General features: G+C 40.2%; 1 protein-coding gene across 2 annotated transcripts in view; it reads left to right on the top strand.

Annotated features, from left to right (window-relative positions):
- Positions 1-11,365, top strand: part of birc6 (baculoviral IAP repeat containing 6) — a 100,316-nt gene extending 88,951 nt beyond the window's left edge. For both annotated transcript variants that reach the window (XM_059359204.1, XM_059359205.1), the window contains exons 70-73: positions 81-158; positions 1,339-1,527; positions 8,863-8,997; positions 10,123-11,365. In XM_059359204.1, the coding sequence (XP_059215187.1) occupies positions 81-158; positions 1,339-1,527; positions 8,863-8,997; positions 10,123-10,302 (582 nt within the window). In that variant the 3' untranslated portion in view covers positions 10,303-11,365. The remainder of the gene's footprint in view (positions 1-80; positions 159-1,338; positions 1,528-8,862; positions 8,998-10,122) is intronic.
- Positions 11,366-15,046: the final 3,681 nt, after the last annotated feature.

Here is a 15,046-nt window from a genome sequence, read left to right as displayed (position 1 = left end):
ACTTGTTGAACTATAAATCTCATCTAACTACATTGACCTTCCCATCAATAGCTTTTTTTCTGTTTGTGTGTGTTAATCAGGTATGTTTAAGTATCCTCAACACATGGCATGGGAGACCAGAGGAGAAATGGAACCCACAGACCTCAAGCTTTTTACAGGTGAGCTGAAGATCTATCTTGACAGTCACCTGTCTGAATGGATCAAAGGGCTGTTGTCTTTGAGTCTTTGTGTCATGGGCTGTAGTTTATCTCTGCCCTTTCATTACACTACCAGGAGCTCTATATTTATGGGCTTAGGGTTTCCACAGTTGACATGAAGGATCCCTCTTAAAGCTAAGTTATTACTTTGCTTTGGTAACATTGTGTGGATGTTAATCAAATGAAACACAAACCAGTATTATTTGCACCTCCAAGATATGTCTGCTCAGAAACGTGACTCAACTGTCAGAATCAGATGGCTTCAATTGTAGGTTTAGCTGAGATGCCGCCCGTTCTTAGTCTTGATTTTGCAGACTCCTTCAGTGTCCTGCTGAAATTGACTTTAAATCCACATCTTAGCTGATATTTACACACTTATTTATATACCCCAAGACCGTCACAGACAGTTCAGTGTCCAGTATTTGTCTCCTTTTTTATCCTTGATCTGTTTCTGTATTTTGGGTGTAACCAACTGTCTTAGATGACTAACGTGTCAATGTCCTGCTTTGTGATCTCAGGCAGGCACTTCAGTATCTTCCTTTAAATCCTCTTTTTTTTTTAAAACTCACTTTTAAATGATGGCTTTTTCTTAACTGATGGTAATTGTTGTAACTTTTAACAGTATTTTATCTTGCTTATATGTTAAATTTGGCTCTTTTTTAATCATGTTTATATTGCAAAGCACTTGATAACTATGTTGGTGGAAAAGTGCTGTATACATTAAGGTAGTATTGCTATTATGGTTGTTGTGGGGTTTTTTAAATATTTTTTTCTGGATACAGCAGTACAATTCACAGTAGCACAAAGTGGTTCACAGGCAGACCTCCAAGTGCAAGATCGTGTTGTTTCAAAGTGTTCACTGCTGCCAGGATTATTTAAGAGACTTTGGATGTTGAGGACACTGATGGGATTTCAGTGTAATTTACCTAAAGATCCGGATTACACCTAACTAGTTTGACATGTTACTTGTATTTTATTGTTGTTTTCATTCCAACTCTCCTGGAAACCACATCAAACTATCATTTACATCATTTGAGTGCGTAGGTCTCATTGGAATTTTCTTTTCTAGCCACAGTAGGGATCATGAATCTTTTCATCACATATTTCCATTTTTCACTGCCTCTTTTTAAATCTGCTGTAGGTGCTAGTGTCGGTGCAGTCCCTCATTCTGGTGGCTGAGCCCTACTTCAATGAGCCAGGGTATGAACGATCCCGCGGGACTCCAAGTGGAACCCAGAGCTCACGGGAATATGATGGCAACATACGCCAGGCTACTGTAAAATGGGCCATGTTGGAGCAGATGCGCAACCCCTCACCATGTTTCAAAGAGGTAGGAATCACTTTTTTTTGTATGTCTAAAGATGTTTAAATACTCATTCAGACCTTTCAGATTACATCGTTTGTGCAAACTAAATGCTGCAGTTTATATTTTTCACAAATAACTTGGTTTAACACAACCAAAATAGTTAGTAGTAATAGATACATAGATGAATAGAAATGCTCACCAGCAAACATGCACACTCAATGACTACTTAAAAGTGTTATATATCATTGATTAAAGACTGGCTTATTCTGTTATATTTTTATTGTCCCGCTGTGCCTGACAGGAGCCATGGATACAGACATTATATTTTCCAAGATCACTTCTGTTCCATTGTTGTGAACGCAAAATGTCAGAATGCCTAGAGGGATTTTTTTTTTTCAAATTTGGCTCCAACATGGATTGAACGAGGATGAAAGAACGAGAGTTTGGTTGTGATAAAATGACTGAAGCCAGAATGTCATTACCCATCACTGTGCTGGGCTTGGGCTGAGTTGCTGACAAAGCATGAACCCCTGTCTTCACTACAAACTAGTACATAAACCCTAATAATGTGGAATTCACTGGTTTTGGTATTTTGCAGTGGCAGTTATTCAATTTTTTTTTTGTTTTTAGGTTATCTTTTTCTTGATACAACTTTCCAATAGATTACAGAATCATTCCCATAAAATATTAGCTGCAGAATCAGACTTACATTTTTTTTTAAATGTTTACAGCATATTGAGACAATGATAATGTAAGTTATAATTCTAATCTTTAACATTTGAAAATTGCACTGTTCATTCCATGGAAAAACAATCAGCCCAAATCTGGGCTACATGACATTACATTATAGTTAGTACAACAATGGATATGAGAATAAACAGCTATATTGTACAAATACCATGTGAAAAGCTTGAGAAAGTTACAGTCAGTGAAATGGACCGTTGGAGCGAGGGATATTTAGCAGGACATGGCAATGCCCCCCGGCTGTGAAATCTCACACTTGCGCACACAGACATTCGATTAAGCTTGGCGAGATACTCCCATGTGCTTTTCTTACCCCTGGCCTTTTAGCACCTTTAAGTACTCAACTAAGACCAACATCGAGTAAGAGAGAAAGCCAACCACCCATGAACATTGGATTTACCTGTCGCTGATAATCATTCAGACATGTAGAATTCTAATATTTAATACAATTAAAGGTTGTCGCTCTCATTTCAATTCATACCTATCAAATGCTTTTGCTTGATACACAATTATTTAGACATTATTTTAGAGCTCTTTAGGGAATTTTAGGGAACTGTTACAATATCCAGTCAAGTCACAGTGCTGGGGTAACATCTACAGAAAATGGCGGTAACATGAAGATGACATCTCAAATGATTTACAGAGATTAATTTATTTAGACTGAAGCTAAAGTGTTCGTGTCAGCTGATCTTTACACTATACCAGCAGTGTGTCAGTAATTAATCAGAAGCTATGTGAACTTTGTTCCAAAGTACCAAAAAGGCGTCCCACAGAGTACAGGGCTATCAAATGGCTCAAGCATACAACCAGACTGTTCCTAAAAACTATATGCATAGCTTCTTAAATGTACAGTATTTTGGCTTACATTTGCTGTCCGTAGTGCTGAAGATGCAGCAATGTCTGCTGACATGTTGCTCTCCTCTGCAGCTCTGCTGATGTGTCTTGAGACTAATGCTGTCAAGTCTCTCACTTACCCAAACTCATTCTGTCACTCTTCATGAAGCAGCATCTTTAGCACTTTAGATCTTGACACACAAACATGATAGCTTTTATGAGTGAGAGTGAGAGTTCTATCCCGGCCACAGCTTTAAACCACTCTCTGAGCATTTCATCCAATTATCTGCCTGCTAGATTTATTTGATTTGGTCATTTTTCTTTGATATTTGTGCTAAAAGGGCTAACAGTAGAATCAGATATTTCAGCTAAATACACAGAACAACTGAGTTGCTGTTCACAAGAACATCGAGCATGACATTTTTTACTTAGATGTGTATATACATGTCACGCTCCGAACAGATTGGAGGTAAATGTGTTTTAAATTAGGAGTTACAGACATTTTTCATCAGTATTTATATTTTACCAAACATCTGTCAAATATGAAAGTAACCAGATACATTTACTCCAGTTCTCTAGTGAAGTACATTGCTATTTATTGTGTAGTGATTGCAATGTGCTTGCATCAACTAAATGTAAAACAATAGGAAACAGATATAATCTGGATTATTTTAATATTAATTCTGTCTTTTGGTGTGACTTTTTCTATAGGGTAAAATATGTCATGATGATTCTAGTAAAACCTTTCTAAGAAATCTTATAAAGATGTTTACAGATAACTTCATAAGATATGTTAACAATCTGTTTCTATTTGGATGAAGCATTATTTGCCAGTATCTTCTATGGATGAAAATAAAATAAAAGAAACAACATTTTGATTTTGAAACGGTTTACATTAACTGCAGGATGGTTAAACACTGCTGCATCCTTATCACAGAAATATATTTTAAAGCCATGATGGTCACATGATCTCTGCATAGATTCAGTAGTAGTACAGGCTTTGTATTATACATATAGATATACAAAGAATACTGCTGACAGTAGCTGCATATATATATATATATATATATATATATGTATATTGGAAGAGACCCATTCGTCCCACAGACATCCTCCTTCCCTGCTTGATTAGTCAACATTGTTTGCATAACACATTTTATGAGTTGATTTTATGGATTGATTTCATTTATATATTTTGGCCTCATAGATTTACTTTACAACTTTGGGTCTAAATAGACTGCACAAATTGAATGGTGTCAGAGGTCCATTGTAACATTTTTATTTGCTCATTGTGCTGGAAGTACTCTCGGAGTGCAATGGAGTGCACTTATATAGCGATTTTATCCAAAGCGCTACACACTGCACACTACGCTCATTAACCCGTTCACACACACACATTCATACTGGTGGCAGAGGCTACCAGGGCACACTGGTGCCACCTGCCACCATTGGGAATTCATTCACACACTGATGAACGCAGCATCGAACCACCAACCTTCTGATCAGTAGGCGACCACTCTACCAACTGAGCCACAGCCGCCCCCAGTCTTTAATGTCAAGACTCAATACACTCACATTGTAGGGTGCTGCCGATGATGGTGCTACACTTTTCCAGACCTTACAAGCATTTAATCAGTGGCGTCCAATTGTGCAGATAAGAGTTTCTTTTTTTGGATGGGGGTATGTGAGAATCCAATGTAACCACATGCTATTTATAGCGAGAGCTACAGAGTGCAGAGTACAGGCTTGAATTATGGAGCAGCAGATTGTCAGGTGGAATTAAGGACAAAGGGTTGCATGTTAAAAGATGGATGTGTGCATGCGTGTGTGTGTGTGTGTGTGTGTGTGTGTGTGTATGAGGGGCATTTAATGTCAGCAAACTCTACTAAAACGCGTGTACAGCGCCTATGGGATGACATCAAACCTCTAACATGCGCGTGTAAATTGTATTCACTTCCATTGGACAGACGAGCGTCATGTAGGTGTCGCTGTGCGTGCGTTTGTGTCAAAGAAAAGAACCAGTGAGTATACTTGTAAATTTGCGTGTTTGAGGCCACTTACAACCTTCCTGTATATATAGGGATGGGTACCGAGTTCGGTACTTTTATAGGTACCGACCGAATTCCGTCGGTACTACCGAGTACCGAGTCATGTAAAATCAAACGGTACCATGTTTCGGTACCGTAACGGCGTTAACTTTAAACTGATCATTGATTTCAACCTGTTTTCATTTAACGTCTTTGATTAACAAGCGTGCTGACGATCGCACTATTTTTTTTTTTTACCTCCTCGTCTGGTCCTGTCTGCTCACCGCGGCCACTTGCCGCTAGCTGCCCTCTTCCACCCCGGGGCAGAGACGAACAGCCCGGTTCTATGCCTGCTAGCCACCAGCTGCTATCTCTCCAATGTCTCTACCTGGGCTTGGCCTTGGTCTGCCTCGAGATTGGACCTTCCTTACTCCGTTTGCTCTCTCCATTCTTCTGTAGACCAGTCATTAACAGCTAGCAGCTAGCTGCTGCATCTCCGGTCCTCCGCTAATACTCCGCTCTTCAACTCAGGAATATTACCTGCCAATCCCTCGGACTCCTGCGTCATCCTCGATATGTGCACAGAGCAGCCCGACTCAACTTTGTTTTTTTCCAACCACAATACTCTCTGACCGGTGCTATGCAGCACAGCTACGACGTCATCACAACAAATCACACGTGCACTTGCAACCTTTTTTTTTTCTCCCCCGTGCACTTGCCACCTGAGAGCGCTCCTCTGCATTCTTTGATAACACTGCAACCTTCATGTTACAAAATGCACGTTCACGCAACAATAAAGCACTGCTCATCCTGGATTTTATATTGTTTTGATATATTTTTTAAAGTTTATATTTTGAGAAATAAATATGTTGAATTGAAAAAATTAGATTTTATTATTAAACAAATTAACATTTATTACCACATAAACAATCGCAAAAGTACCGAAAATTGGTACCGTTGAGTACCGGTATCGATTCCCAGGTACCGAGTATCGGTACCATATCGGTTCAAATGTGAAAGGTACCCATCCCTATGTATATATGATAATTTTGAGCGTTGTCATATTCACATCTGCACTGATATGTAAAAGGGCCTAAATAAATAAATAAATAATAATAAGGGGCCTGATAAAACACTGTCCCCCCTGATGTTTAAGTACCATAGGGTGATGGTCAGCGTCATAGACGAGACCATCTGATTTATAGAAGGAAGGGGTTTCATATCAGATCATCTACTTCCATATATTCTTGGGTTGATGTCTAGAGACCGTGCTTATATGGATTCAGCGCTGCACTCAGTGAACCTTCCACGGCTGCACAATGTATGTAGAAACACCTTGAGTCTCGCACAAAATCCTTCCTATTCACTGCATACAATGTAACACAGTAACCATATCACAGACAAGAAGTGGTAGAAAGCTGTCTTGACAGGACACTGAATTGTTCTGATTAGTGCTCTATCCCTACATTTTTCATTGGCGTTAATTTTGTGTGTTGCTTTTTTTAAAGACATTTTTTGGGGCATTTGTAGCTTTATTGAGAGAGAGAGAGATACTGAGAGTGAAAGGGGGAGACAGAGGGGAAGACATGCGGGAAAGGGCTCCGAGCCGGATTCGAACCCGGGCCGCCCGCTTACGAGGACTGAGCCTCCGTGGTACGCGCTCTACCAGGTGTGCCACCGGGAACGCCCCAATATTTTGTGTTAACTGTTCCTAACAAGTTACTTCTATGTGTGTGTCATGCTGTAGTAGGGAGGAAGTAGCATTTTAAACAGCTTCCCAAATTCAGGGAATCGTGTATCATATATATTATGTTTGTATTTTACAAAAACAACATCCAAACGTATTGTCTTCCTCAAGCTCTGGTCCTCTAATAAAGGCCTGGGAGTTCGAAGGTTCTGTGCTGAATCTTTTTTTGAATGTTTCTAAGACTACGTGTTTCTGGACTGAGGCTTCAGATGTTGATCCTGGAATCTGTTGGAGCCTCTCTCCCAGTTTGGGGGTCACTGCCCCCAGCGCTCCTATCACCACGGGGATCGCTTTTTCATCAGTTTTCTTCTCCATCTTGTTGTGTTCCTTCTTGCTGATGTTGCTGTCAGCTGGTATCGCCACATCTACTATTAATGCCCTCTTCTGTTGTTTGTCCAGTGCCTCTGTGCTGTCTGTCGGTCCAGCCATTGATTAGCCATCTTGATATCAGCTTCTTCCTCTATGTGATGGTCCTCATTGTCTTCACCTTTGTTGGGTTTTTGCTGTCTGAGGCATTCACTGGGTCAGGGTTGTGGTCAGTGTTAGTACCTGAGGCCTCAGCACTCCACAGATGGAAAACAGAATATGAAGAATAAGGAGCTGTTTAATGGCTGCATGATTTTGTCTCGTCCTTGATCCGTCATATGTCGAGCATTTCCACATTTCCATTCCTCAGTTGCCCCGTGGAATACTGAGTGGACACCATTACCTCAAAGGTCACTAGGTTTATCTGCCAGCCGGGGCTCTCCATCAGAGAACCTCTTTTCTTTGACCGCACATATGTAATGTACGTGTGTGTGTGTCTGTGTGTGTGTGTGTGTGTCTGTGTGTGTGTTTCGTTAAAGGTCATTTTTCAACTACCTTCATCCTCATCAAACATTTGCTTCTTGATCAAAGCTGGTTTGCATAAAGTTTCCTTTCATGCTGTGACCATGTCTAAATACCAAAAGTTCAACAGCTACTGGTCCTTGCCACATACAGAACCTGAAAAATTGCTCCCTTTTAACCAAATGTCTGAACATGTCAACACATAAGATCAGGCATCTGGAGCAGAGGCAGTGGGGGGTTGTATGGGAGAAACAATAGACAGAGGAAAAGATGGGAATAAGCGACAAAGATGGATTGAAGATGAAAAGAGCAAGGGGAAATGCCGAAGAGAGGGAGATTAAAGCAGTCCCCAAAACCCTCTCTGCTGCCTCTTTTGGTCACCTCTACTGGTAAACAGCAAATCAGCAGTCAACATAAGAACCAATCCACTCACCTAACCTGCAGCGCAACAACTACTGACACATCCATTACAGCACATTATGGCACAGTGATGGCACTGTTGCTAGGAAGTTGACTGAAGGGGCAGGCAAGTCAGGGATTAGGGTATAGATGGTTGACATCAGCGTTTGAGAGTGTCACATATAATGTCAGAGAGTGACTTAAGCACACTTGATTATGGACAGCCCCGCAGAGATGAAGAGGGAACTTGATCTTCTTGATCATTGTAAAAAGATTAATTTGTATTAGTGTATAGCATGTGTGTGATTTTATACATTGTAGTGGGAGTGAATAGACTCACCAGAGAGACATTGATAAAAGGCATGAGCCCACATTTTCTGTTGAGGCTGGCCCAGTAATCACCACGGTTCCTACAAAGCTTGTGAAAAAAGACCTTAAATTGTTTTTTTTTTATTTAGGGTTAACTGACAAAAAATCATGATTATCATTTGACAAAATCTGAGCATTTTGATAACATTGAGGTTGGTTGGATTGATTCTTATATTGCAAATGAGATTCAATATAAGTGAAAATGTGTTCTTCATTGCAACCGACATCTGTGGGCCTCAGTTACTTTTGTGCTCGGGCCCTAATTACCTGCTATAAATGCCACAGCTGCACTGCAAAAGACTATGGAGAAGTTGACCATATTAACTCTAATATATATCTTTTTGTATATACAGGATAGAAGGATGTTTTTGTTTCCCTGTGGTTGAATACTGCTGTGCCATGTGTTTGCAGGTGATCCACAAACATTTCTACCTGAAGCGAACAGAGATCATGTCTCAGTGTGAGGAGTGGATCGCTGACATCCAGCAGTACAGCAGTGACAAGAGGGTCGGTCGCACCATGTCTCATCATGCTGCTGCGCTAAAGGTAAATATACTCTATTCTAGTGTATTAAAAATGCACTCTTGGTATTAGTGGCTTTTAGATTGCATATCGAGTCACCTGCTTTTGTGTGACTATTTCACACAAAGTCTTTACGAAACAATGCATGTTTTTATGCTGTTGAAGAAAATTTAGTTTTATTGTTTATTATTGTTTTATTATTGTAATTTATTGTTTTAAAGTTTACCAAAAAAAAAAAAAAAAAAGTCTTTATCCCCATTCGGTATTCTCTTCCATCTCTGCTGTGTGTCTTGGATGTACACCTCGATACTTAGAACTTGGCACCACCTCCATGTCCACCCCACAGGTATTCACTGGCAGAAGGGGGACTTGAACCTGTTGAAATCTCTGATCATTTCCTTAGTCTTTGAGGTGTTCAGTAGGAGATAGTTCTTGTGACTCCAGTCACTGAAGGCTTTTATCAGATCCCTATATTCAGATTCCTGTCCATTCCTGATACACGCCACAATAACAGTGTCATCGGAGTACTTCTGGATGTGGCAGAACTCAGAGTTGTATTTGAAGTCCCCTGTGTACAGTGTGAACAGGAATGGAGCCAGAACAGTGGCTTGTGGAGCCCCTGTGCTGCTCATTAATGTCCCAGAAACACAGTTCCCCAACCTGACATACTGTGGTCTTCCTGTCAGGTAATCTGTGATTCAGGAGATGAAGGAAAGATCCACTCCCATCTCTGTCAGCTTGTTTTTGAGTATGTTGGGTTGGATGGTGTTGAATGCGCTTGAAAACTCAAAGAACATGATTTTCACATAAGCACCAGTTTCCTCCAGATGAGCAAGGGCATGGTGAAGCATGTAGAGGACAGCATCGTTCACTCCCATGTGTTGTTTGTATGCAAACTGCAGGGGGTCGGGTTTGTCTTTGACTTCAGCTCTCAGTAGGCGTAGAATTAGCCGATCCAAGGTCTTCACGATGTGAGAAGTGAGGGCTACTGGTCCGTAGTCATTAAGTTCAGCTGGACATTTTATTTTTGGAACTGGCACGACACAGGAAATTTAACGGCCATGTTAATAAACTCTAAAATGTGTTATGAAATCGAACTACGAAGGAATATGTTAAGCCTGAATTTGTGTGTCTGTGTTCTGCCTGCAGAGACACACGGCTCAGCTCAGAGAGGAACTTCTGAAGCTGCCCTGCCCTGATGGTCTGGAGCCAGACAGCGACGAGTTCTCAGAGAGGAGCGCCGCCCTCATCCTCAAGGAGCCGCCAAGCCAGGATGCAGAGAAGCCTGGTGGCAGTCAGGACAGCCATTGCAGCGAGGGCCAGCTATGAGTCCCCTCCCTACCGCCCCATCCCTTTTCCAGCATCTCCAACACTCCCCCATCTCCTTATGATGATTATTACTCTTGAAAAGACTTGATGGCTTCCGAGCACAAGCCACTTCTTTGTCAATATTTGTATGTAAAGATCTAATAGCAGAATAGCAGGGGATGTGGGAGCCAGAATGCGATGAGACGAACTATGAAGTATGCTACGCCCTTATTGAAAACAGTCGACAAAAACTTTTATTTACCTGTAAAAGAGTGTAAACATTTTGTGCTTTTTTTTCCAATTGTGAAATAACCACTGATTGGTATGTTATTAAACTTGTTTATGTATACATAATGGCAGAGAAAAAATACAGATTATATAAGGGAAACTACCTTTTAGAAAAGAATGTTTACTGAATGTTTATTTCCTTTTTTTTTGACTATTTGAAAGCAAGAACAGTTGTAACCAAGAATATTGGTCATCCTTTAAAGCTACTATTTAAAAAGAAACCACACACGTAACTGAATCTGAGATATAAAAAAAAAAAAGCCCCTCTAGTCATCCGTTGCTTCATTTGATTTCTCAAGGATCATATCCACTTGAATAAAGGCTGAGATGGATATTGTTAAATGCTATGTTATCCCTGTTACAGGCTCCAAATTAAAAAGCACCATGCTCTGGATAAACATTTGTTGCCTCTCAGAACTTCTCCATGACCATTTTCCATAGACATGACTGTAGATCTTAAGACTGTGTGTCAGAGCCACATGGGAAATGTATTTTGAAGGCTTGTGCATGTGTATGTGTGTTTTCTGTGCGTGTGCAACAATCCCCAGTGAAATACAAAGCTGTGATGTGCCTTTGATCTACACCATACCACCAAGTACTCCAACAGAGTACCTTTACTGATTCCCCTGCTATTTCTACAAAATTAATAATTCTGCTCCGATCTACATAAACAATTGCTTTGATCTTTTTTATTATGTTGAACTTCAATGAACAAAAAATGCACTTTCTATTTTACTCACTCCTTAGAACAGTCACATACTCCTTTTGCAAGGACATTAAATGGAGCTTGAAAGTATGGATTGATTGTGCGAATGCTTCTTTCTGCATTTGACAGGACATCAGCCCTGTCACCTTAATAAGAAAGAGAGACAGGAAGTCCTGACTAGATAGTGGCACTGAACATTTAAACAAAGGTGTCTGGAAAAAAATGTGTTGCAATTATGACATTTGCAGTATCACTTCAAAAGAAACAATGCCCTTGCATTATGCATCTGTAATTGTCCATGCATTCTATTTTCTATTAAAGTATTCTGCCCTACAAAGCCTAATAGCAGTAACTACAATTTTGGTCGAAATTGAGTTATAACTAAAAATTAACTCCTTGACGTCTGTTTTATCTTGTGACAAAGTTGTAGATTTCAATTTTACTTTATGTCAGATAAATAATTATATAAAAATTGCAGTAACTACAAAATCAAACTCAAAACCAAAGCAGTAAGTGGCCTAATTTGTCGAATAGTGAAGACAAGAATAACAGAAATTATAAGTTTATTTGATAGGGGAATTATTATATAGGTTGTGATTAAGTAAAAAAAAAAAAAAAAAAGTGAGATAAAACTATATTAAGACTAAAATATAACATTACTTTATAAGTCTAAAATACAGAAATCTTTGAATAGAGCTGTTAAACACTTAAATACACTTATAAGAAATTCCTTTTGAAAATGTTTATTTACTGAAAACAAAATATAAAAGTTGAAAGACAACATTTTTATTAGAACCTTTTACAGCAATGCAAAACCAGAGTGCAGTAACTATATTTTTAGGGTCAAAGGTCAAATAAATCGTCATGATTTTTGAACATTTAGATTAGATTAGATTTGACTTTATTAATCCCACAGTGGGGAGTCCAGTGGACAGTTCAGGACAGAGCTCGCTCTTCTAATCATCTTGTATTGATGTCATTTTTATGTACAGTAAGTAGACTAAACATGTACAAATAAGGGTTATATCACTAACCTACATATAAGTAATTTGGCTGGCCAGTTAAAAAACTTTAAAAACCCTTTGCATAGTTACTGCGGTTAGACTTTGTAGGGCAGTATGGGGATTCATTCTTTTGGGTGTATCACTCTTCCTGTTCTGCTATTCCAGAGAGAGGACCGATCTCTTTATTTATACAGCTCATAAGTGTACAGCCTTGCTAGCTAAAACACATAGTGTTTTCCATGTTGGCACACATCCTCCTCAGCCACATGAGATTAATGGCTTTGCAGGGCTTGTTAATTTAATTGAGTGGTAAAATCTATAAAAAAAATCTACCAGAACACTAAACTGGGAAGACTGACAAGAAACATGACTTGTTTAAGAAAATCCTAACTTGTCATCAACTCATTGGCCTTAAGTGGATACAGTTTGCTCAGGTGGCATGTTCTAAGTATATTAAATACTCCCCAGGTGTCATATTGCAAAACTGCTTACTGTATGTTCCAATAACTTAAGCATTGACATCATCACAGCTAAGTTTAAACAGATTCAAGATTCAGTCCAGAGTCAGTAACTCAAGACCTGCTGTTTTCCTGTTCATACTAAGAGTCAGCTATGATAGAAATCCCATCATTTGGTACAGTCCTAATGAACAGTTTAAAATGTGATGGGAACAAGAAAAACATTTGCATAATACTTATTAGCTAAAATAATTTTAAATGAGGTTGCTTACATGGCAAAAGACTCGCTGTGCAACCTGTGGTGTCCTATTTTTGTGACACCTGTGACAGTGCAAAAAAGTCTGATTTGCACCCGTGTTATTTTTGGTGCACAGTGCATACGTGATTAGAAAGAGGCAGCAAATCAACTTGTTACTTTGGTGAAATATGTACATATAATGTCAAATAAAATTGCTCACTATTGCAATAGAAACTGCATGACAGTATCTTCAACATGTTCAGAAAAAAAGAGCTGCTGTGAGCTTCCAGCACAACTGACACTGCTATTTTCAGAGTGACGCGGTTGTCTTTTGGCACCCAATTTGGGTGTGCTGATCTTAAAATGGGGTGTGGTCAAGAGCATTGGTGGCACATTGCTATATTAAAGCAGCAGAAAGTTGTTGTGCTCTTGACAAACAGAAACCTGGTCTAAAGTCAACAATGCATTATTGAAGTGGTGCAGAGGTTTTCACAACTTGCATACACTCTACTTGTAATTCTGTTTTCATCATTACATAATTAAATATGCGCACAGCAGAGCTAAAAAGTGGCTGTCTGCGATTATTGAAAGCAGCTGTAACCATAATCAATCTAGTCACTCACACATTCTTGCACACACAGGGACACCCAGACACGCGCCTCCTCCTTAGTTATTTTTTACATTTGCTCATATGCAGTCAAATGGAGTTGATGATGGAATAGAAGACTAAGGTAAAATAACACAGCATAGAAGTGCTCCATTATAAGTAAAAGTGCTCTGTGTACTTGTGTAACCAGAGAACAAAGAAACCTGTGACACTTTTTGGCGTTGTCGGCAGGATCTCTGGGTTACGAGTGTGCAGTCTATTATTGTAGAGTATTGAAAACCAGGCAGCGGGAGCACCATTTAATTCAATGTGGCCATGGTTTATGGGTGTACCTTGGGCCCCAAAGTTTAATGGTAAGAGTGATGGTTTTAAATATGGGGACTGGGTCAATCAGATGAAAGCCCTTCTTAGGGCTCAGAGTCTCACAGAGGAACAAAAAATAGATTTTTTTTCTCATTGCTATAGAAGGGGATGCTAAACGAGAAATCCAGCTGCTTGATGAACACAGTAGGAACACAGCAGATAAAATATTTGATTTCTTGAACAGACTGTATGGGGGGAGCTCATCTGCTGTTGACCTTCGTGTGAATTTTTTTTAATATAAGACAAGGCAGCAGGGAATTACTGGGTGATTTTAGCCTTCGTATCCGGGAAGCTTTTCAGCGATGGAGGGCAGCAGAACCAGATGGGGCAGCCCGCCAGGAGAATACTCTGAGGGACCAACTGATTGTCAGTCTACAAGCCGGGCCGCTGAAAAAAGAACTACAAAGGCAGATATGCCAAAACCCTAACATGACTTGTTCTGAGCTGTTTCAGGAAGCTAAGGAGTTGGAGAGGGAAGGTTGGGGTGATGACTGTCAGCGCCAGTCCAACCAAGTCACCACAGTGCCCCAGGCTGATGCCTTCACTCAGTGGAAAGACCAGACCAGAACAGAACTGGTAAAGCTGGTCACAGAACTGGGAAATAGTTTGCAGGAGGAAATGAGGAGCAGTAAGCAAGCTTCTGTTCAACCAGGAAGAGTCTATGAACAGGCACGCCCTCGACGCCCTTGTTGGGATGAACAAGGACGCCCCATTTGCTTGCATTGTGGACAACCAGGGCACCTCCGCCGGGACTGCCCTCAGCATCAGCAGACCCAGCTGCCTTTAAACCCCCAGGTCCGGCCACTGTAGGGCGAGTGGACGGAGAGCAAAATAATGAGGTGCCATCCAAGCCCTCTTTTGTCGGAGAATGTCCAACGGTGGAGGTTACAGCTGGAGGAGACACTATCCCTTGCCTCCTGGATACAGGATCCCAGGTAACCCTTTTTAGTGAGACATTTTTTAAAAGACATTTTCAAAACCATCAAGCAAAAGGAAAGGCAGACATTTGCTGGCTAAAGTTAAAAGCAGCCAATGGTCTACGCATTCCTTATGTTGGCTTTGTAATGCTGGATTTTAAAGTTGGGGGTGTTGAAGTCCCAC

This window comes from Centropristis striata, chromosome 20, assembly GCF_030273125.1.
Source record: "Centropristis striata isolate RG_2023a ecotype Rhode Island chromosome 20, C.striata_1.0, whole genome shotgun sequence".
NCBI classification, from domain to species: domain Eukaryota; kingdom Metazoa; phylum Chordata; class Actinopteri; order Perciformes; family Serranidae; genus Centropristis; species Centropristis striata.
The sequence above is the reverse complement of the archived record's forward strand: the minus strand, read 5'-3'. Positions and strand labels throughout refer to the sequence as shown.